The sequence below is a fragment of the Peromyscus maniculatus genome, chromosome 13 (assembly GCF_049852395.1).
Source record: "Peromyscus maniculatus bairdii isolate BWxNUB_F1_BW_parent chromosome 13, HU_Pman_BW_mat_3.1, whole genome shotgun sequence".
NCBI lineage: Eukaryota > Metazoa > Chordata > Mammalia > Rodentia > Cricetidae > Peromyscus > Peromyscus maniculatus.
In genome coordinates, this window is record NC_134864.1 from 28731539 (window position 1) to 28754318 (window position 22780).

The window sequence follows — 22780 nt, forward strand, 5'->3', positions numbered from 1 at the left end:
TGTGCAGATATACATGTAGGCAAAATATCCAAAAATGTAAAATAAATAAATCTTTTTGGGTGTGGTGGCACACACCTTTAATCTCAGTACTCGGGAGGCTGAGGCAGGTAGACCTCTGTGGTTTTGAGGCCAGCCTGGTCTACATAGCAAGTTACAGGACAGCTGCATAGTGAGACCCTGACCAAAAAAAAAAAGGAAGAAAGAAAAAAGGAAGGGCAAAGAAATAGAATGTGGGCCTCTGAGTGTTCTGAGATCTAACAGCTGTGTGACAGAAGGACAGCTATCCCCTGCTTTGAGCATTAGTGCTTCCATGAATAAAATGGAGAGGAGACATTGGGCTCTTCCTCCTACATGAGACCCTGTCAAGTTTTTAGCAGTGTCCAATGTTACCGTCTGTAACTAGGAAAATCTCTACTCATTCTTTATCTTGGCTTCTTTGCTATCTCCCGGGTTTGTGCTTTTCCCCAGTGAAGGACCAGATTTTCCTGGCACCAGACGGGGTTCTGCCTGCCCAAGCACACCACTGTAAACTGCGTGACCACTAAAATTCATGGCCAGGTACACTGCTCCTGGCTCCCTGCCTAGGAACAGTGGCGGCAAACATCTCTCATAACACTGTGTCCTCCTCCATGCCAGGATGCTTTTCTGGGACACCTCGCTACCAAACAGTGCGGCCGGTGGCTTCCTCCTGTGTCTAGTTCCCATCTCCTTCAATAGGACTGTACTTCCCAAAATGCTTTTCTAGATTTCACCCACTCAGAAAGCTCCATTTTTTGAAGAGAAACACAATCCTTTGACCAAGCTCATCCGTCTGTCAAATGCTGATACAATTTCTATATCTTCCCACCCCTGAAAATGGACTGATCTGGGGCTGGAGAGAGGATGGGTCAGGCAGGGGTTCAGAGCATCTGCAGAGGACGTGAGTTCAATTCCCAGCACCCACATGATGGCTTCCAGCCATCCTAACTCTGGCACCAGGGTGTCCGAGGCACTCGGCTGATCCCCACAGACAACAGGCAGGGGTGTGGTGTGTAGACATGCATGAAGACAAGAATCACGCACATAAAATAAAATACCTTAAAAAGAGAGAAAGAAAGTTGACTGATGGGTGTTTGTACACTCCCAGGAACTGGGCCCTTCCTTTAGAACAAGGTCCTTTCGTTCCATGTATGAACAACTCAGGACTATATATTTTTGGAGTTTTTGTTTTTATTTATTTATTTGCTTGTTTGTTTGTTTGTTTTCTCAAGACAGGGTCTCATTATGTAGCTTTGGCTTGTCTAGAGCTCACTGTGTAGATGAGGATGGCCTCAACCTTACAGAGACCTGCCTGCCTCTCTGGCGTTGGCGTTAACCACCAAGCCTGGCTTTTTGTGGTGGTGGTGGTTGTGCATTTATTTATTTTGCGCGTCTCTGTATGTGTATGGGCACATGCTTGCCATGGTGTGCATGTGGACAACAGAGAACAGATTCTGGGAGTCAGTTCTCATCTTCCACCGTGGGGGTCCTGGGGACCCCTCTCAGGCTCTAAGGGCCGGCAGATGGCGTTCTTTACCATTCAGCCATCTCACGGATGGACCGTGTTAGTTTTGGATTTTCATTTCTTTCATGAATTGCGTTAGCATGCACACGTGAAGGTCAGAGGACAACTTGCAGGACTCGGTTCTCTCCTACCATGTGGTTTCAGGCTGAACAGGTTGGGACTTGCTTAATAACAGCTTAGATACAAGTCCAGTGTGGTAGCAGGCTGGGGCTCAGGGGCAAAACACTTGGTGAGCAAGCTTGTGGCCGTGGGTTCCGAGATCTAGCGCCACAAAAGCGCCACCAATAAAAGTCCCTGAAGATAATGTGTTTACATACAAAAACACACTTCGACTACTGTATAACTGCTTTGGGGGGAGGGGTGTTTTTGTTTTGTTTTCTCTCTCATACAGGGTCTCATGTAGCTCAGACTCACTATTTAGCCACATTACGGACTTACGATCTCCTACCTCCACCTTGGCAATACTGAGAATATGCGCCGTCACCTTGTCCGAATGACTGAGTATCGCTAGGTAGATAGGTGGTGGGTTTTGTTCATTATATGATGGGTGTCTGCCTGTATGTGTCTGTGTATCACATATGTATAGTGCCCCCAGAGACCGGAAGAGGGGTTGGGTCCTCCGGAATGGGTGTTAGCTACCATGTGGGTGCTGGGAACTGAACCCTGGTCCTATGGAAAAGCAACAAGTGCTGTTAGCTGCACAGCCCTCTCACCCGACCCCTCCCTTATGTTTTTATTGTAACCCCTGAGGGGCTTGCTCTTATATTGTTACTGCACTTAGGGGTCACAGCCTGTGCCCCAAGAAGTCAGGTTTTGCCACCCATCCTCAATAAACCAATCGATAGTGAAAAGTGAAAAGGTGGAGTCATTCAGTGTGGCCATGTAGGGGAGAGAGAGAAAGAGGTCCAGCAACTTCCACCAGTCCATCTTTTGGGGGTCCTGACATGAGTGTAGGGTTAACTGGAAAGCAAGAGATACGCAGTTCCAAAAGGTATGGTGCCCAGCCCACGACAGCAATGGCTCCAGGCCTCCCCTGCAAGGTCAGCTAACCAGTCAGTCCTTGTCAGGGAGACAAATCCTTCCTCTGGGTGGCCAAGGGTTTCAGCTCTCCCATAGAGACATTGCTGGGGGAACCCTAACATCTCAGGGGCTGTCCTTTCAATACTCTGGTTACTCTATAGCCAAAGAGGAGAGTATACGTGTCTCTTTAGACATTCATTCTCTCCAGAGAGGCCAGGTACAATATCAGGAAGAACTTTTACAATCACAGTAAGCAAGAACTGCTAAGCAGTTCCCCCATAGGACTTGATGGCTACATGACCCATTAGCTTAGCCAGAAAAAAACCCACAGGAGGCCTACAGAGCAAGTTCTAGGTCAGCCAGGGCTACACAGAGAAACCCTGTCTCAAAATAACAACAAAGCCTTATTAAGAGAACGATATGGGGGTAGGGGTAGCTGGAGAAATGTTCAGTGGCTAAGTACATGTAGCATGTACTGTTACAAATGACCTGAGTTTGGTTCCCAGCACCCATGATCTAAAGACACAAGTACCTGTAACTCCAGCTCCAGGGCATCCAGTGCCTCTGACCTCTGCAGGCACCTGTACTTATAGCACAGCCATACACTTCTATACATAATTTAAAATAAATGTTAGTGTGGGGGGGGAATAAAGAAACCAATTCAAAGAGTGTACCTGCCCCTGCTTGCGTGTGTATTCAGGGGCCACCTGCTGTCTGTGCTGAGGAGCTCACAGAGGACGGCCAAAATGGGAGACCTCTATATCTTCTTCCAGAAAGCCTTCTCTTGGCCCAGCCCCTCCTGAGGCTTGCCACACTGGCACTGTGTTTCACTTAGAACGTAGACAACCTTGAGCCACAGTCCACACCTGCACTACCGGCACACTGGAGCAGAAGGATCGAGAGTCCAAGGCTGGCCCCAAAGCAAATCCAAGGCCATTCCCATCCACAAGAGATGCTGTAGAAGAAGAAAAAAATAGTCAGTGTTAAAAATCTGACTGAAATGATGAGAATCTGTTGTTTGTAAAGTCCTGATTTGACTCTCTGACTCTCCTCTCTATCATCTATCATTTATCTATCATCTATCTACCATCTATGATCTATCTATCACCTATCACCTATTTATCTACTTATCATCTATCGTCTATCTACCACATATCTATCATCTATTGATATCTATCATCTATCTATCTACCATCTATTGTCTATCACATATCTATCATCTATCTATCTCTCTGTCATCTATCATCTATCTATCTACCATCTATCATCTATTTATCTATCATCTATCTATAATCTATCTACCATCTATCATCTATCTATCACATATCTATCATTTGTCTATCATCTACCTATCATCTATCTATCTCTCTATCATCTATCTATCTATCTATCTATCTATCTACCATTTATCATCCATCTATCACATATCTATCATCTGTCTATCATCTACCTATCATTTATCTCTCTATCATCTATCATCTATCTATCTACCATCTATCATCTATCTATCACATATCTGTCATCTGTCTATCTCAATCTCTGTGTGTATTGTGTTCACAGATGTGTCTGCAGGTACAAACTACCCATATACACAGAGGCCAGAGAGGACAATGGCTGGTCTGCTCCATGACTCTCCACTTCATTCCTTTGAGACAGGGTCTCTCCCTGAACATGGAGGTAGGCAGGAGGCCAGCCAGTGCCAGCAGTGCTGCTGACCCTCTTTCTTAAAGTAGGACAGTCTCAAATTCTGATCACCTTTGAGTTAGGAACTGTGGCAGCATGTCCCCAGTGTTGCCCCACCCGACCTGACTCTCAGAAAATTGCGACTGGCCCGGGAAGTTCGTGGGCCTTGCAGGAGGCAAAGCCAGCCATTGCGTTGGGATGGAACCCTAGCAGGGCCTTTTCTGTATATTACAGAACATGAAATGATTTTTCTTCTGCACCAGTCTGGGGTTTTTGTGTTACTTAGAGAACATTTTAGTAGTGACAGCTTGACGATCGACGTAACAAGGAGAAGGCAGAAAAGTTCAGAGGACACGGTAAATAAATAACCTAGGAGAGCAGACACTGTGTGCCTGGAAGCATCATTCAGTTTCTTTGGAAAATGAGTGGGCTGAATGTCCCGAGAATAGACTCTGAGTGAAATAGTGAGTTCACATAGTAGACACTTGCCTTAGAAGTCATGTCCTGATCTGATGTCATTAGGTTCAGGGGGAGTGGATAGCCTAATTATGGCGCTCGCCCATCTTGAACCTCTCTGGGCCTTCAGATGGATGACTGAGACAGTGGTGTCACAAACCCAGCTGCTACCTTGACCTCTTTGTGGGAGGCAGGAGGCAGCATCACAGCGGTAAGGAGTAGAGTGAGACGATATAGCGGTCCCCTCCAGGTTTACATGACTTAAACATGACTGAACCCGAGTCTAGATAGGCTCTTGCTCTGACCCTGAAGGCACTGGGGACTTCTTCCAGTGGGATCTTCTACTACTGGACTTATTTCTCAGGAGCATTAGCAAAAAAAAAAAAAAAAGAAGTTGAACTGAATTGCTTATCATTCACTGTTCAAATCCTAAGGAGATCCCGGCAGTGAGCGTATGTGGAAGGTTTCGTGTAGGATTTGCTGATCATCTGACCGCATAACTAAGGAGACCCCGTCATATTATTTACTCACATCCTCTTCCTGAGCATGTGATACTGTAACATGACAATGCATGGTTTCTTCCTTTGCTTCTCAGGCGATCCCTGGGGGAAACATCATTGCTGTTGTTACTCTTTCTTTTACGGTTAAGGAAATTACTCCAGTCACAGGCATCAGAGAGAGGACGGCAGAATAGGACCCTCTTGTTTATGATTCAGCATAGGATTTTTTATTTATTTATTTATTTATTTATTTATTTATTTATTTATTTATATTTTATCCCCCAGTGGCCTGGGGAAGCATGGGCAATACAGAAGTATTTTACTAGGTGAGATAATCCAAGTGGTAGTGAGGACCCAAGGCAACAAGTTGGAGTTGTGTGAGTTTGCTCTAACCACAGGGGCACCAGCCATGTGTACATGGGGAAGTATGGAAGGAGAATGGAGAGACGGTGGGAACAGAGTTCAGAAAACAACAGCACAGGACTTGCTCTTTACTCACAGAAGGTCCTGTTTGGACTTTTTTTTTTTTTTTTTTTTTTTTTTTTTTTTTTTATAGCTGCCTTTTTCTGAATCGTGCGCCACAGATGGAAAGCTGAGAAGCAGCCACCGCTCTCCAGGATGCTGAAAACTGTGGCCAGATGTGAGGAGAGGAGGCTGGGGGCTGCTTCCGCTGGAGCCTCAGAGAGGACCTGGGCAAACAGCAGCCTAGGGGGACCGCATTCAGACACTTTGACTTGATGAAGTCGCCCTAAAGGAAGGCTTAGCTTGGCAGTTCTAGGAGTGGCATTAAAGACACCCTCAGACGCTCAGAGTCGATTTGTAAACAAAGGGATATTGTGTGTGTTGGGGAAGGAGTCGGGGGTTCCACTTAGTGAGTTGTTGTGCCCAGCAAACAAAGTTTCTGAACAGAAGTTTATAAAGTGAGCACCTATCCGAAAAAAAGAAAACAAGGCTGGGAGGGGCAGGGCAGGGGAGGCAGATAGGTAGGAAAACAGACAGAACCCAGAACCGTAGAGGATGAAAAAAAAAAAAAAGGCATTAAGAGGCGGGGAGGAACTCAGTGTTGGCAGGTGTATTCTGGGCGCTACGGGGGCTGACGTGGCCCAAGCTTGTCACGTTCACTAGGATCAGCCTGCACACGCTCACAACCTCTCCTTTCTTTGTTAATTACCAGCCACCAGATGCATCTCTTAACAGGCTGCTTTGTTTGGCATTAGCTGTAGGTACTGGTCTGAGCTTCCTCTCACTTTCTCCCTTGCTACCCGAGAGTTTCTGCAGTTGACCAATTCTACCTAGTTCATGTCAATTGATAACTTCCCTTTCAGAGGTGGGTGCGTTCCAGTCTTTCCCTCTCTCGCTTTTGTGGTGTGTGACACCCCCCCCCCCCCCGGGCAGTACCTCTATGACCTCCCCCGACCCCAGCAAAGACCTCAGTTAACTCTGCCCATGGACTTGTTTTCATGTTCAGTGTCTGAGAGTGTTCCGTGTGCCCCAATCTCCAAATGGCCGTCACTGACGCTATCCGATGCCGAAGCCCCTACAGAAGTCACAGTGTCTCTGTTCTCGCTGTCTTTCAGTGTCATCTTGCATTACAACATATAAGAAGACACCACCTCCAGTCCCACCCAGAACTACCACGAAACCTTTCATTTCTATCACAGCCCAGAGCAGCACAGAGTCTGCGCAGGATGCCTACATGGACGGACAAGGCCAGCGTGGAGACATGATCAGCCAGTCTGGCCTCAGCAACTCCACCGAAAGTCTGGACAGTATGAAGGCTCTGACAGCTGCCATCGAGGCCGCAAATGCCCAGATCCACGGCCCAGCAAGTCAACACATGGGCAATAATGCTGCTGTCACCACCACCACCACCATAACCACTGTCACCACTGAGGACAGGAAGAAAGACTTTAAGAAAAACCGATGCCTGTCTATTGGGATACAGGTAACGGCTCCCTGTACCCTTGAAACACAACCCAGCTACTAAGAAGTATGACTCTTCCTGTGTTTCGTGTGTGTGTGTGTGTGTGTGTGTGTGTGTGTGTGTGTGTGTGTATGTCTGTATGTCTGTATCTGTGTCTGTGTGTGTGTGCGTGTGTGTAAGAGAGAGAGAGAGAAAGAGAGAGAGAGAGTGTATGTGTGTGTGTGTTTTGTTTTGTTTTTATTTTTGTTTTTTCCAGATCACCATTTTCCCTTTGGAAATGAGATAGCTATGCGTAGGGCAAGAATTTCAAATTATTAGTGCTGGATTTTTTTTTTTTTTTACATTGTTAAATGGGATCAAAGTTGCCAGGCGGTGGTGTTGCACGCCTTTAATCCCAGCACTCCGGAGGCAAAGCCAGGCAGATCTCTGTGAGTTCGAGGCCAGCCTGGTCTCCAAAGCAAGTTCCAGGAAAGGCGCAAAGCTACACAGAGAAACCCTGTCTCAAAAAACCAAAAAAATAAAATAAAATAAAATAAACAAACCAAAATACAAAAAAACAAACAAACAAACAAACCCAGAATTATAGCTGCCACTACTTATTTATAAGCTAACTTAAAGTAACCTTTCATCTCATGTACATTCTCAAATAGAGTTCAGGAGCTGGAGAGATGTGTCCCTGGCTACACACACTTGCTGCTTTTGTGGAGGACCTGGGTTTGGTTTTCAGCATCTAGATGGTGACTCACAACCAGCTATAATTCCAGCTCCTGGGAATCCAGTGCTCCCTTCTGGCCTCCTCAGGGGCCAGTCATTCACACGGTGCACACACACGTACAGGCAGGCAAACACCCATACATATATAATAAGAATAAATAAATCTCTTTTTTCATTGAAAGTAGTTCTTGTTTTTTTTTCCAAACTATGTTCTGATCATGGTTTCCCCTCACCCAACTCCTCCTAGATCCTCCCTGTCTCCCTGCCCAAATCCACTTGCCTTTTTCTCTCCCAGTAGAAAACAGACAAGCACATAAAAATAAATAAAGTAGAAATAAACAAACCGGAACAGGACAAAACAAACTGAAAAAAAAAACAAGAGCCAAAGAAAAGTACAAGAAGTATATACAGATGTAAATACACACACACATCACACACACTGAGCTCCCACACAGGACACAAAATCAGAAAACATCACATGTAAGGTTTAAAAAAGAAGAAAATCCTAGATAAAGTGTTACGGACAAAAACCTCCAAAACCCCCAGTGAAGTTAGTTTAGTGCTGGGCTTGGGGCCTGGGCTTAGGTGTGGTTTGTATACCCAGCGAGACGCCACTGAGGAAAGTGAATTTTTCCTTTGCCAGCGGTTGTCCACTGAGCTAGCTTCTGGGCACCTCTCAGCACTGGCCCCCCATCAGGCCCAGAACCATGCAGGCAGGCCCTGCGAACAGCGAGTTCCTATGTGCGCCAGGTCTGTTGTGTCTGGAAGGCATTGTTTCCTTGGTGTCTTCTATTCAAAAGAGTGTGGGGCGAGATAACTGAGTGTGTCCAGGTGCTTTCTGCCAAGCCTGACAGTGTGAGTTCAGTCATTAGAATCCACTGGTGGGGGGAGGACCCAACACCTGCAATGTGTCCCCTCACCTCCAGTGGAGTGTTAGGATACACACATGCCCATGCTCACAGACATTCTCCCCACCCCTCTCTCTCTCACACACACACACATACACACTCACTATATATACACTCACATACCCACATGCACTCACACACACTCACATATTACATACACATACATGCACACACACACATTCACATAATACCTACACACACATACTCACCCACATGCACGCACACACACTCACATATATACACATACTCACATGCACACACATTCACACACATTCACATAATACCTACATACACACACATATTCACCCACATGTACAAACACTCACACACAATACAGACATTTATACTCACACACATGCACGTACACACTACACACACACACACACACACACACACACACACACACACACACACACACACACACGATACCAAAATTTGCAGTGGAGAGCCTATCCAAGTGCCGCGGAGGTCATCATCAGGTCGCCTGCTGCCTGACCCTGCTGAAGTACCATTTGAGAACAAAGTGTGATTCGTCACTCACAGACCTAGGAGACCGAGGGCAAAGCAACTGCTAATGTGGAAAGCAACAACTCACCCAGCATCACAAGGAAGGAATGTGGTCCGTCTCAGGGTCATTGTTGGGTATTTAATCATGCGTTTCATGAAAATACCCAGCCAGCTCAGAGACTTCTCAGTTCTTTGCTCTCTTTCCTTTTTTCCCCAACTCATGCTCCGCAGGGGAAATATCATGGAAATGTTTGACTGTGTTGTAAGTGTTCTAAACTAACACCCATCTGATCTGGCTCTGGTTTTTTTTTTGTTTGTTTGTTTTCTTTTTTTAATCACATTTTATTTATTGTGTGCGCATGCACACATGTGGAGGTCAGAGGTCAATTTTCAGGACTTGACTCTCTCCTTCTACCGTGCGGGTCCTGGGCATCAAACTCAAGTCATGAGGCTTAGCAGTAGGTGTGTTACCCACTGAGCCATCTCGCCAGCCCGTCCTTTGTCTTTCACACTCGTCTGGGTGACCCTAAGACACATTCGTGTCCGTGGTGCTGTCTGCAGGTGTCTGTTGGGTAGTCATTCCTCTACAAAGCAGACCATGAGTTGTAGACACACTGAACCCACCCTTGGCACATCCGAAAGCCAGGCATGGCCAAATTTTCACTCTACTGTTGTATTTTCACGGACCATTCTGCCAAGGTCACCTTTAACGTACAATTAATCCTTCCCTCATCGAGGGGAGTCAGGTGCCCTCCTCTAACCTCTGGGTTACCATGGCGCCAGCAGTCGGGTCTCCCAAAGAGCTTGCCGCACTGAATCTTGGGAGCAGATAACAGTGTAGGAGTCAAGAGTGCAAGCCAGCCCCCTGCCCACATTCCCCGGTTCCCGCTGGGAGTTAAATTTCCCTTCCATCACTAAGGGATGTAACCCTCCTGCCTTTACCTATCAAATGATGAGATTACAGGCATACATCACCAGCACTAGGAAAGAGCGAAGATTTTTAATTTATTTATTGTGTGTGCAGAAGAGGAGTGGAGGACGGTGGTGGCTGGAGAGATGGCTCAGGGGTTAAGATGGCTGTTCTTCCAGAGGACCTGGTTCATTTCCCATCACCCACGTGGCGGCTCACAACTGTCTGTAACTCCAATTCTAGGGGACCTAACACTCTCACACAGACATACATGCAGGCAAGACACCAGTGCACATAAAATAAAAATGAATTTTTTAATATATATATACATATATACATACATACACACACACACACACACACACACACACACACACACACACACACACACACGAGGAGAAGGGGGAATATGCGCCATGGCATACATGTAGAAGTCAGAAAAGAACTTACAAGAATGGGCTCTCTCCTTGCATTATGTGGGCCCCAGGGTCTGATTCAGCTTGACAGGCTTGGCAGCGTGCCTTTTCCCAGTGAGCCATCTTGCTCACCCAAGAATGGTTTTGTTGTTGCTGTTTGTTTGTTTTTTGGTTTTTTGAGACAGGGTTTCTCTGTGTACCTTTGTGCCTTTCCTGGAACTCACTTGGTAGCCCAGGCTGGCCTCAAACTCACAGAGATCCGCCTGGCTCTGCCGCCTGAGTGCTGGGATTAAAGGCGCACGCCACCACCGCCCGGCCAAATCAAGAATGGGTTTTTTTAAACTCTAAATTCCAGGCCCACGAGATGGCTCAGAGGGTAAAGGCTCTTGCCGTACAAGCCTGACCATCTGAGCTGGAGTCCCAGAGCCCATGACAGAAGCTGAGAACCAACTCCTGAGAGTTGTCCTCCAAACTCCAGGGGAATACCCTTGCGGGCACCCCACCTCGCCCCATACCACAGACATACACACTCTAGATTCCCGCGGGAGTGCTTGTTGAGCGGACACAGGTCTCTGGGATGCTGAACAATGCTGCCGTGGCTGTTGGTGGTGACCGCACAGCTCAGTGCCACTCAACCATGCACATCGCCATGGTTACAGTGGGAAAGTTTATGTTACACACACTTCGCTATGGTGATTCAAATATCTGCCTGTCTATCTGGCACTCAATTAGTGCCATGGAATGATAGCTTGCTCTAATTTCCTCAATGTTTTCGTTCTTTCTTTTTCCTTCTTCGTTTTATATTCGTTTCAATAGCTAATCTGTCTTTGTTTAGAAACATTGTTTAGATTTTGTTTACTTACTTTATGTGCGTCTGCATGTGACTCTGCCTGAGTGCATGTCTGTGCACCACATGCATGCAGGAGTTTGCAGAGGTTAAAAAAAAAAAAGAGGACACTGGATCCCTTGGAACTGGCGTTACAGATAGTTGTGAGCCGCCATGTGCATGGATCCCCTGCCAGAGCAGAAAGTGCTCCTAACCTCAGAGCTCTCTCTCCAGCACCCACCCAGCCCCAACTATTATGACAAGACTCCTCTACACATTGTGATCAATAGCCGATCAGTTCTCTTTTGGAGAGCATTCAACACGCTCAATATTTGCATATACTGATACTTTGTGAATATTCTAGCAAATACATGTTTTACTTACTCCTTATGTTTTGCCCTGATATTTAGCATGTACCTTACAATAGTCTATACTTGGCTTTAAATTTTCTTCTTTTATTACATTTGCTTATTTATTGTATGTGTGTGTGCACATGTGTGCATGTGTGTGTGTGTGTATATGGGGGGGGGGGCCTTTACTTGTGCCATGGCTTGCTTGTGGAAGTCAGGACAAGCTGTGGGAGGGAGCCGGTTCTCTCTGTCTAGAGATTGAATTCCAGTTGTCAGGCTTCAGAGCATGTGGTTTTATCTGCTGAGTCATCTCATCAGCCCACCTTTGCTCTCTTTATTTTTTATTTTTTTTTTTTTCAGGACAGGGTTTCTCTGTGTAACCTTGAATCTCACTCTGTAGACCAGGCTGGCCTCGAACTCACAGAGATCCACCTGTCTCTGCCTCCCCAATGCTGGGATTAAAGGCGTGGGCCACCACTGCCCGGCAGCCCACCCTTTTTCATTTACTATGTCTTCAATGTAGGGTGAGATAGGGTGTCAGGTCACATCAGTTGCCCTCCAACTTGCTCTATAAATTAAACTTCTGGTCCTCCCACCTCTACTCCCCAAGTGCTGGGATTACAGATGTACACCACCACACCCAGCTGATGTGATGCTAAGGATCCAACCCAGGGCTACACACGTGCTAGGCAAGCAGTCTGCCAACTGAGGTACATCTCCACCCCCCTTTTGTATCTTCACTGCCAATTTAGAACTTCCAAGAACATATTTGTTTGTGACACTCTCTTCTAATAGGGTACTCACAAGAAATTACAGTTACCCCTCTAGATCCGTGTGTTTGGTATACACAGACTCGATCAACCTGCCCCTGGGGTCGGGGGAGATAGCTCAGTAGTTCAGAGAACTTGCTCCTCTTCCAGAGGACCTGGGTTTGGTTCCCAGCACTCCCAGTGGGGGAATGGCTCATAGCTGCCTCTAACACAAGCCCCAGCAGATTCAACACCATCTTCTGGCTCCCGTGAGGAGCAGCACACATCACACACACACACACACACACACACACACACACACACACACACACACAGACTCACGTAAATGAGTATAAATCTTTAGAAAATTGGACCTGTATTGAACCTGTGCAGACAATGCCCTTTCATTATTCTATACAGTATGCAACTCTGCACATCATGTAAATAGTATTAAGTAGAAATGCTCTGGATATGGCAACATACAGGCCGGATGGGTGTCGTAGTAGGCAGGTACTGCGCCATCTCATGTAAGAGATCTGAGCGTTCTTGGATGTGGATATCTATGGTGATCTTAGAACCAGTTCCTGTGGATACCAGTGAGTGATGGCAAAAGTTACAGCTGTGAAGGAAGGTATCCTGGATACCTACAGCTGTGAAGGAAGGTATCCTGGATACCTACAGCTGTGAGGAGGAAGATATCCTGATTTGTGGGGAAGTCAGGCTATACCTGAAGCTGGGGTGTGGGGAGATGGTCTCCCTGCAGGATGTAGCAATCCTGCTCCTCTCCAAGAGAGACCTTTTACAGCTGAGCTCTGCTCCACCGCCTAAGGGAGTTTCCCCGGCAGAGGTATTTGATTCTTCTTCTGTTCTGTTCCCCTAAGGGAACGTCCCAGCACAGGTATCCGCTTCTGCTTCACTCTGCTCAAGGGGAAACCCCTGCAGAAATGTAGCAATCTCTTCCGGCTCCCGTGACAAGTTGTTACTTCTTATTCTTGCTCAGCACCCCCTAAGGGAATATCTCAGCAAAGATTCTGCTACCAGATTCTGCTACCGGCTGGCAAAGGAAGATCTCCACCACCCAAAATTCTTTTAAGAAAGAGATTTACAGCTGGGCAGTGGTGGGACACGCCTTTAATCCCAGCACTCAGGAGGCAGAGCCAGGCGGATCTCTGTGAGTTCGAGGCCAGCCTGGTTTACAGAGCGAGATCCAGGACAGGCACCAAAGATACACAGAGAAACCCTGTCTGGAAAAAAATATATATGTTTATTTGGGAAGGAGAAATCCTGAAAAGTGGCTGCCTCTGCCAGGATGGAGAAGGACAGACAGCCCACAGGCAGAGGTGCTTTTATGGGGCTTCTTAGGGACAGAGTTTTTCCAAGGCGAAGATTTCTTCTCAGGGATTGGTTGGTTTTCCTGCTCGGGAATTGTTTGGTTTAGGGTTCAGTTGGTCAAGGGGCAGGGTTGGCTCTGGTTCCAGGACCAAAGTGTGTTTCTTTGGCTCTGGTTTCAGGACCAGGGTGGGTTTCTTTGGCTGGCCCTTTTACCTTACAGTGACTATGCTTGTTAAGTCTGTGGAGGGATTGTAGATGTTTGTCAGCTTTGGAAGTCAGTGAAGCTGCAGTTTATTAAAATCAGCAGAGTTGGGGGCTGGAGAGATGGCTCCGTGGTAAGAGCACTTGTTGCTTTGGCAGAGGATCAGGGTTCAGTTCCAGCACCGACCTAGTGGCTCACAACTGCCTGTAACTCCAGTTTCAGAGGATCTATCGCCCTCTTCTGGCCTCCCCAGGCACTTGCACATGCGCGCACATATACACACACACACACTTTTTAGAAAATCTTAGCAAACTCAGAGAGCATGCTAATAATGTCGTAATTGCTGGTATCAAATACACAAATACAAATCAGTGAGGTTATAAATCACAGAACATCCCCATCATATCACAGATGCCTGAGATGAGCGCACGTTTGTTTCTCAAGTGAGGCCCTGGAAAAGGATCAACTCTGTTTGCTTGATGATTTCTTCAGGTGGATGATGCTGAAGAGCCCGAGAAAACGGGGGAGAATAAGGCGCCCAGTAAGTTCCAGTCCGTGGGAGTCCAAGTGGAGGAAGAGAAGTGGTGAGTCCACAGCTTTTGTCCTTCCTGTCTGGAGGTCGGCCAGGGTGGTGAACGTGCTCATCCCATGACAAACCTGCACTTCCTTCCACTAGGTTAGGGGGTGCTTAGAAAGCGCCAGTCAACACTAGCTGTTCCCCTCCTGTGCTGTGATCCCGGGGAGCACACCGTTTGAGCTTTGGTCACAACCGTAGCTGAAGAGTGTCACGTTCACATGAACCCTGGATGCAAATAGGGGACTGCCAAAGGCCCCTCTTCAGAAAACTTTACAGCCATTTTATATGAGTTTTATTTATTGTTATTATTATTATTATTATTATTATTATTATTATTATGTGTAGCTGAAGTTTTCTTCAGTCCTGCCTGGCCGACAGTCAGGACAAATCTCTCTCACCCGCCAGCCCCACAGCTGCTCAGACCCAACTGAGTAAACACAGAGACTTATATTACTTATAAACTGTATCTCCATCTCCAGGCAAGTTCAGCAGTCCTGTAGCCCACTTATAAAGTAAACACACAGGCTCTTATATTATTTAAACTGTTTGGCCTAGTGGCTCAGACTTCTAGTTATCTAGTTCTTCTATCTTAAATTAACCCATTTCTATAAATCTATACTTTGCCACATGGCTTGTGGCTTACCAGTATCTTATATGTTGGTACTCATGGCGGTGGTTGGCAGCATCTCTCTGTCTCAGCCTTCCTGTTCACAGAATTCTCTCCTCTGCTTGTCCCACCTATACTTCCTGCCCGGCTACTGGCCAATCAGCATTTTATTTATACAGAGCGATATCCACAGCAATTACATTGTTGTTGTTGCTAAGACAGAGTTGTACTGTGTATCCCTGACTGTCCTGGAACTCTAAACCAAGCTGGCCTCCAATGCACAAAGTTTGGTCTGCCTCTGTCTTCTGAATGCTGGGATTAAAGGTGTGCACCACCATGCCCAGCCATGTGATTTTATTTTAATTGTGTATTTTTCTGTGTGTAGGTATGTGCTTGGGAGTACAGGTGCACGTACACACACACACACACACACACACACACACACACACATAAACATTACAAAAATGTTTTTAAAGTACACATGGCCCAACTTTATATACACTGATGTTTAAAGCAAACTTACTGTAGAATCTTAGTGTCCAGAAAGTGGGAAATTTAATTTCATAATATCACGAAATCCCATTGCTGGAACAGACTACCAATGTCAGTATTTTCATTTTATAAATAAAATTCTATGCCAGGCAGTGGTGGTGCATGCCTTTAATCCCAGCACTTGGGAGGCAGAGGCAGGCAGATCTCTGTGAATTCGAGGCCAGCCTGGTCTACAGAGTGAATTCCAGGATAGGCTCCAGAACTACACAGAGAAACTCTGTCTTAAAAAAAAAAACAAACAACGCCGGGCGTTGGTGGCTCACGCCTTTAATCCCAGCACTCGGGAGGCAGAGGCAGGCGGATCTTTGTGAGTTCGAGGCCAGCCTGGGCTACCAAGTGAGTTCCAGGAAAGGCGCAAAGCTACACAGAGAAACCCTGTCTCGAAAAACCAAAAAAAAAAAACAAACAAAAAAAAGATTCTACCCTGGTCTACGGAGTGAGTTCCAGGACACCTAGGACTGTTACACAGAGAAACCCTGCCTTGAAAAACCAAAAATAAATCGATAAATAAATCTATAAATAAATAGATAAATAAATAAATAAAACAAATGAGATTCTATGATCCCATGGGCTCAGATGTCCTGTTGCCACAGAGCTAAGATTAAAGAACATGGGGGATCCAGTTTTCGTTCTCAGAACCTACAACCCTTGGCCCATTGCCTGAAACTCCAGCTCACGAGCATGCACACACACACAAACACACACACAATTAAAAAATATTCAAGTTTTAAACAAGAGAGCTATGCCCTTCTGTTGCATGAAATCTAATAGGTCTTATAATAAAAAAACCCCAAGCCAGATATCGTGGTAAATGCTAAAAGATCAGAGAGACAAAGGAACAAGCCACAGCCATTTCTCACCTCACCAACTCCTTAGCCGATCTCCATGAATCCTCTGACTGAGAGCCTCTTAGTCCTCAGCTGAAAGGGCTTCTAACCGAAAAGCCTTTAGTTCCTGTCTCCTCTTGTCTTTTATACCTTTCTCCGCCAGCCATATCACTTCCTTCCTAGTGCTGGGATTAAAGGCGTGTGACTCCCAGGTACTGGGATTAGAGGTGTGTGCCACCACTGCCTGGCTCTGTTTCTCTCCTAGACTGAGTCAATCTCCAAAACACAAGCAAGGAGACAGAAAGGTTGAGAACACACAGCAGACTATCTGACCACAGCAGGACAACTACAAAGCATAACATGTACATATATGTACACAGGGCAGCACCAGGAGAAGGGGGCAGAAATGGCATTGGAAGCAAGAACAACTAAGAAATTGTCCCAAAGTGATGTCAGACATCAAACTACAGATTCAATAATCGCCAAGAATGCCAGACAATAGATGGAATTAAGTGTTTAAGGTGGGAGAGAAATCATCACCAACTCGGACTTCTATACTCTATGAATCATCTCATAAAGTTAAGCCAGGCCATTTGGCGCAGGCCAATAATAATCCCAGCTACCTGGAGGTCTGATTCATGTGGATGGCAAGTTAAAGGCCTGCCTGTGCTACTGGGGAAGTTCAAGGCCAATGTAAACAAGTTTGAGGGAGCTTATATCCTGATGGTCTGGACCTTTAATTCCAGCGTTCAGGAGCTAGAGACAGCTAGATCTCTATGAGTTGAGGCCAGCCTTATCTACCTATATAGGGAGTTCTAAGCCAGCCAAGGTTAGATAGTGAGACCCTTCCCCTCCCCACCCCTGCAAATAAACAAATTAATTAATTAATGCTCAGGGGTTAAGGGCACTTGTTGCTCTTACACAGGACTCAGGTTCAATGCCTAGCACCCACATGGCAACTCACAAGTCTCTGTAATTCCAATTCTAGATCCAACACCCTTTTCTGACTCCCACGGGTACTACACACATGGTGCACAGACATACATGTGGGCAAATAAAATAACTAAATCTAAAAAAAAAGAGGGAGAAAGAGCCACCCTCGAAGACTCATAGAAAGAATGCAGGAGCAGCTGTGTTAAGTTAAAGCAGCAACAGCAGATCAATGAATGTTATCAGCGATAAAGAGAGGCTTCGCCTAGGGACTGGAGGGATGAAATGGCTCCAAGTGAAGAGTGCAACCTGCTCTTGCAGAGGAACTGGGTTTCATTTGTAGCTCCCACTTTACGTAAATTATAGAAACTTTCTACTATCTTTTCCACAATATAGAAGCATCACGAGTGTTCCCAAACTCATCCCACAAGATCAGCAAGACCGTGCTCTCCAAATCCAAAACGTAAGAAAACTTCAGATAAATATTTCCCATGAACATAGACATACAAATCTCCAACAAAATAGTAGGAAATTGCTGGGCAGCGGTGGCGCGCGCACCTTTAATCCTAACAGTCAGGAGGCAGAGGCAGTCGAATCTCTTTGAGTTCGAGGCCAGCCTGTTCTACAGAGTTAGTTCCAAGACAGCCAGGGCTACACAGAGAAATCTTATCTCAAAAACAAACAAACAAACAAACAAACAAACAAACAATATATATATGTGTGTGTGTATATGTATATATGTGTATATATGTATGTATATATAATTAGGAAATTGAATCAAACAATGTGCAAATGAACTTTACCTCAGGATCAATTGCCCCAAATATAACATTCTGGTGGAAGATTTTGATAGGGGTGCTCTAGTGGGTAGCTGCTCCAGCTTTGGCCTCAAAGCCCTGCCCCTAGTGTGGCAAGAAGTAACTGCCACACCTGCCTATGACCTGCCCCTGGGGTGTGGCTGAGACAGGTCCCTTTAAGACCTGAGATGCATAATGCTTGCCCCTTTTTGCTACCTCTTGGTCTTGCATGTTGGTGCAGATCAGGACAGAGCTCTCTAGAGAACAGCGCTGGACCATGCCTTAATCCCTATTTCCTGTATTGTGAGTTTCCTGTATTGTGAGTTAACACCCCCCCCCAATAAATTCCTATAATCATTAAGCTATTTCTGTGGATTGGTAGCGATTTAATCACAATAGGGTGCTGTATATCTAAATGAAGAGGGGGTTCATGGGAACTCTACATTTTATAGAATTTTGCTATGAACTCCAAGCCGTTCTTCCCAAAACTTACACTTACTGATTGTGAAAGAGAGGGTGGATGGTAATGTCAGCGTCAGTGGTTGTCCCGGGGTGTGTCTTTTGACATGTGAAAACGTTCAGAGCAGTGCCTGGCATCTAGAATGCTCTCCTCGTTTTTTGCTAGCATAGTGCCACATAGAATAGCTGTAAAGACTACAGCTGTAAGGGAACAGGGCTGGTGAGATAACTTAGTACATAAAGTAACTGAGGATCTAGCCTGAGGTCACAATCGAAAGAAATAGCTGACCCCAAACGTGGTCCTCCGACGTCCACGTGGGACACACATGCACATAGGAATACAAAACTTTTTTAAAAACAATAGTATAACCTTTTCTTCAAAAACAAGAGAAAGGGGCTGGAGAGAAGGCTCCAGACGTAAAGAGCACCAGTTGTTCTTCAGAAGGACCCGGGTTCAATTGCCAGCATCTACATGGCAGCTCACAATTGTCTGTGACTCCATTTCCAGGGGGATCTGATGCCCTACTCTGGCCTTTATGGGCACCAGGGACACACATGGTGCACAGACATCCATGCAGGCCAAACACCCATTCACATAAAGTAAAATAGTAATTTAAAAAGAAAAGGTCCCCAAGTAGGTGGTGGTGCTTGTTTTGAGCCCTACACTTCAGAGGCAGAAGCAGGCGGATCTCTGTGAGTTCAAGGCTAGCCTGGTCTATAGAGTGAGTTCTAGGACAGCCAGGACTGTTACACAGAGAAACCCTGTCTTGAAAAACAAAGAAAGAAATAGAAAGAGAGAAGATCATCTCAATCTTACATTTTTCTTCAAAACTTCCCCCCTAGTCAAGCAATCTAACTTCCTAAATTGATACCCTGATACTCAATCCGTCTATAAGAATGTCGGCTGATGCAGGGCAATAGGCCTTGATAGGAAAAGGCACTTTGCCACATAAACCTGATGACCTGAGTTCCTTGAAACCAACCTAAAGTAGAGAGAGCTGTCTCCTCTGACCTTAACATGCCAAGCACACACACACACACACACACACACACACACACACACACACACACACGCACGCATTCACATACACACAGAGAGACCAGAGCCATCAATCTGGAGCTGGAGTTGTGAGCCATCTGACTTGGGTCTGGAAACTGGAAATCGGGTCCTCTGGCAGAGTATTATGAGCTCTCAACTGCTGAGCCTTCATAATACTTTTTTGAAAAATTATTAACAGTGCTGGGCATGATGGTGTACTCCTTGAATCCCAGCATTCTAGAGACAAAGTAGGTGGATCTCTGTGAATTGAAGCCAGACTAGGCTACAATAGTGAACTCCAGGACAGCCAAGGCTATATAGTGAGACCCTGTCTCAAAACACAAACAACTAAATGAATAAACAAGTTAATTAATCCCCTAGTAGGGCTGGCAGTAATTTTAGTGCTTAACCTTCTAGAATATTCCTGCACAGGCCACTTTGGAGTTGGCCTTTCTGAGGGGTAAATAAGCCTTTACATAGATGTCAATGGCAGTCTCTGAAAGAAAGCCATTACCAGACTAAAGGGCTTGCTTTCATCTTCTCTTACAATTCCTTTTTATAATTCGGCTGGTGGTAGTTCATTTAGATACCATCTTACAAAGCAAAATTGGGCAGTTGAGATTCCTTCCTGATGACTGGACACACACACACACACACACACACACACACACACACACACACACACACCAATTATGTGGTGTTAATGAGGAGGCAGCTGTTTTCACACTGAATATCTGATGATAATCCAGGCTTCCTTGCCCAAACAGACTGATGGATAAGAAGAGGCAACCTCACAAAAAGTGAGAAAAGGAAGAAAATAGAGCCAGAAGAAAGAAAGAACTAAGTATGTAAGAGGCCAGGAGGCTCCTAGCCTTTTTGAAAGGTCACAGTTTAGGTAACAACCAGCCTAAAAACCCACCTGACCCTACTGTTTACTGAGCAGGAGACTTCAGAGTTCTGAATTTAAACAGTTCATAAGCTATGGATAAAGAGATACATACACAAGATAATACTAGGCAGAAATCGGCTCCAAGAAGAGGCAGGGGCGTGGAATGCCGCAGAATCTGCAGGCAGCTAGGACATCCTCAGAATATCGTGGATAGCAGATGTCCCGTGTCCCCTCTCCTGGGCAGCATCCCAGGAGGGACCATGCACCGAGGAATGCTGTCCAAAGGCCGCTTGTATAAAATGCCCTGAGTCATTTTGCAAGGAGCCTGTTCCCTTAAACCACTCATCACCTTTGTCAACATCAGCTGTCCGCCAGTTCCTGCCCGGCTCTGCTGGCCAGCTAGCAGCGCGCGATCCACAGGATCCAATTTGCTGACAGGAAGGGTGGGTTCTTAGCAAAGCAGCAGACACCACACACAATGCCTCCTCCTCAGTCCTGGGTGCAAGGCCTCCTACGGCTGTCCCATCCTTTTGGCTGTTCTCAGGAATTCCTAAGAAGTCTTCTAGGCTTTTCAAGCTGATAATTAACAACTCCGGGAAAGTAATCCTTTCTGTTGACTAAGGTGAGAAAGCCAGAGATGCCTAGGGGGGCCCCTTTCCCTAATAATGATTGTACTAGCCCAGTGACTTTAAACTGCCCTTTGTTACGGGACCCACTGGTGATTCTGACCCCAGCAGTGGACACAAAAAGAGAGGTGATTACCGCCTTCCTGATAAAAGGACTATGCAGATTTACTCAAAGCCGTAGATAGAGTGATGTGGTAGCAATTTATAACTGATGGGCGGCAGAGTAATTGGAAAAACAAAAACCACCTGTGTCGGTATGTGTCTGTATTCTCTTTACACTGTCCTTTTAAATAAGGATTGTGTACTATTGAATAATTCAGCTAATACTAAGAGAGGCAGGGACTGGAGAGATAGCTCAGCAAGTCAGAGCAATGGCCTTGCTGGCAGCGGTGGGTTCGATTCCCAGCACTCATGTGGGCAGCTCACAACTGCTGTAACTACAGCCCCAGGGGATCCAACACCCTCTTCTGATCTCTGAAGACCTCTGGCACACAGACGTACCTGCAGGCAAAACACCCATACACATGAAATAATAAAATGAAAAAAGAAAAGCAGAAGAACACCCCAACCTAAATTTTCTCTGTGTTGTGGAGAACTCACACCAGATAGCTCAGCACCAGCTACGGAGCCTGAAGACTTGAGTTTGATCCTTGGGACCGTTATGGTAGAGAGAACCGAGGTTCATAAGTGGTCCTCTGGCCTCCATATGCATGCTGGGGCATATGCACACCCCACATCTATGTAATATACACATACAAAATAAGTAAATCTTTATAAACTAAAAGCTACAACTTGCTAGCTAGTACACACCTTTGATCCCAGCACTCCAGAGGCAGAGGCGAGAGGATCTCTGTGAGTTTGAGGCCAGCCTGGTCTACGTCGTGAGTTCAGAGACTAGTACTGCCTTTTTCTTTCCTTCTGAGCTGTCTTGGTGGATGTACCGTGGTACCTCGTTAGAGCTTTCCCTTGAATGTCTCTAATGAAAAATGGTGTTGGTTATTTTCTCACGTGTCTATTGGACAGTTGTATATCTCTTTGGAGAGTATTCAAGTTGTTGGCCTTTTTTTAATATATACATTGGGTTGTTCGTTCTTTTGTTAGTCAATATTTTAAGAATTATTTGCATATTCTACACAACAGATCTTTATTAAATTTAAAATGTATCATTTCTTCACATTCTATGAGCTGGCTTCCCACTTTCTATATAGGGTCATTTGAGGCACCAGAGTTTTTAATTTTGAAAAAGCCCAGCTTTGTATCTTTGTTTTGTTGCTTATATTTTCAGTATCGTGCTTAAGAAACCATTGCCAAGGGGATGGAGAGATGGCTCAGGGGCATCAGATAATGGGAAAAATATTGCTAGCATTCCATGGAGTCTGCTTAAAGGGCAAAGGGATTATTTAGAGGAAAAAACCTCAGGATACAGAACAGAGAAAT

The 22780-nt window shown here is 45.7% G+C and overlaps 1 protein-coding gene across 11 annotated transcripts in view; it reads left to right on the forward strand.

Moving 5' to 3' along the window:
• The window catches only part of Dlgap1 (DLG associated protein 1), an 838155-nt gene that overhangs the window by 775968 nt on the left and 39407 nt on the right, over positions 1-22780 (forward strand). For 9 of the 11 annotated variants that reach the window (XM_042259990.2, XM_042259993.2, XM_076549884.1 and 6 more), the window contains 2 exons: positions 6780-7147; positions 14533-14624. In XM_042259990.2, the coding sequence (XP_042115924.1) occupies positions 6780-7147; positions 14533-14624 (460 nt within the window). The remainder of the gene's footprint in view (positions 1-6779; positions 7148-14532; positions 14625-22780) is intronic. The other 2 variants (XM_042259994.2, XM_042259998.2) reach the window with 1 other exon arrangement.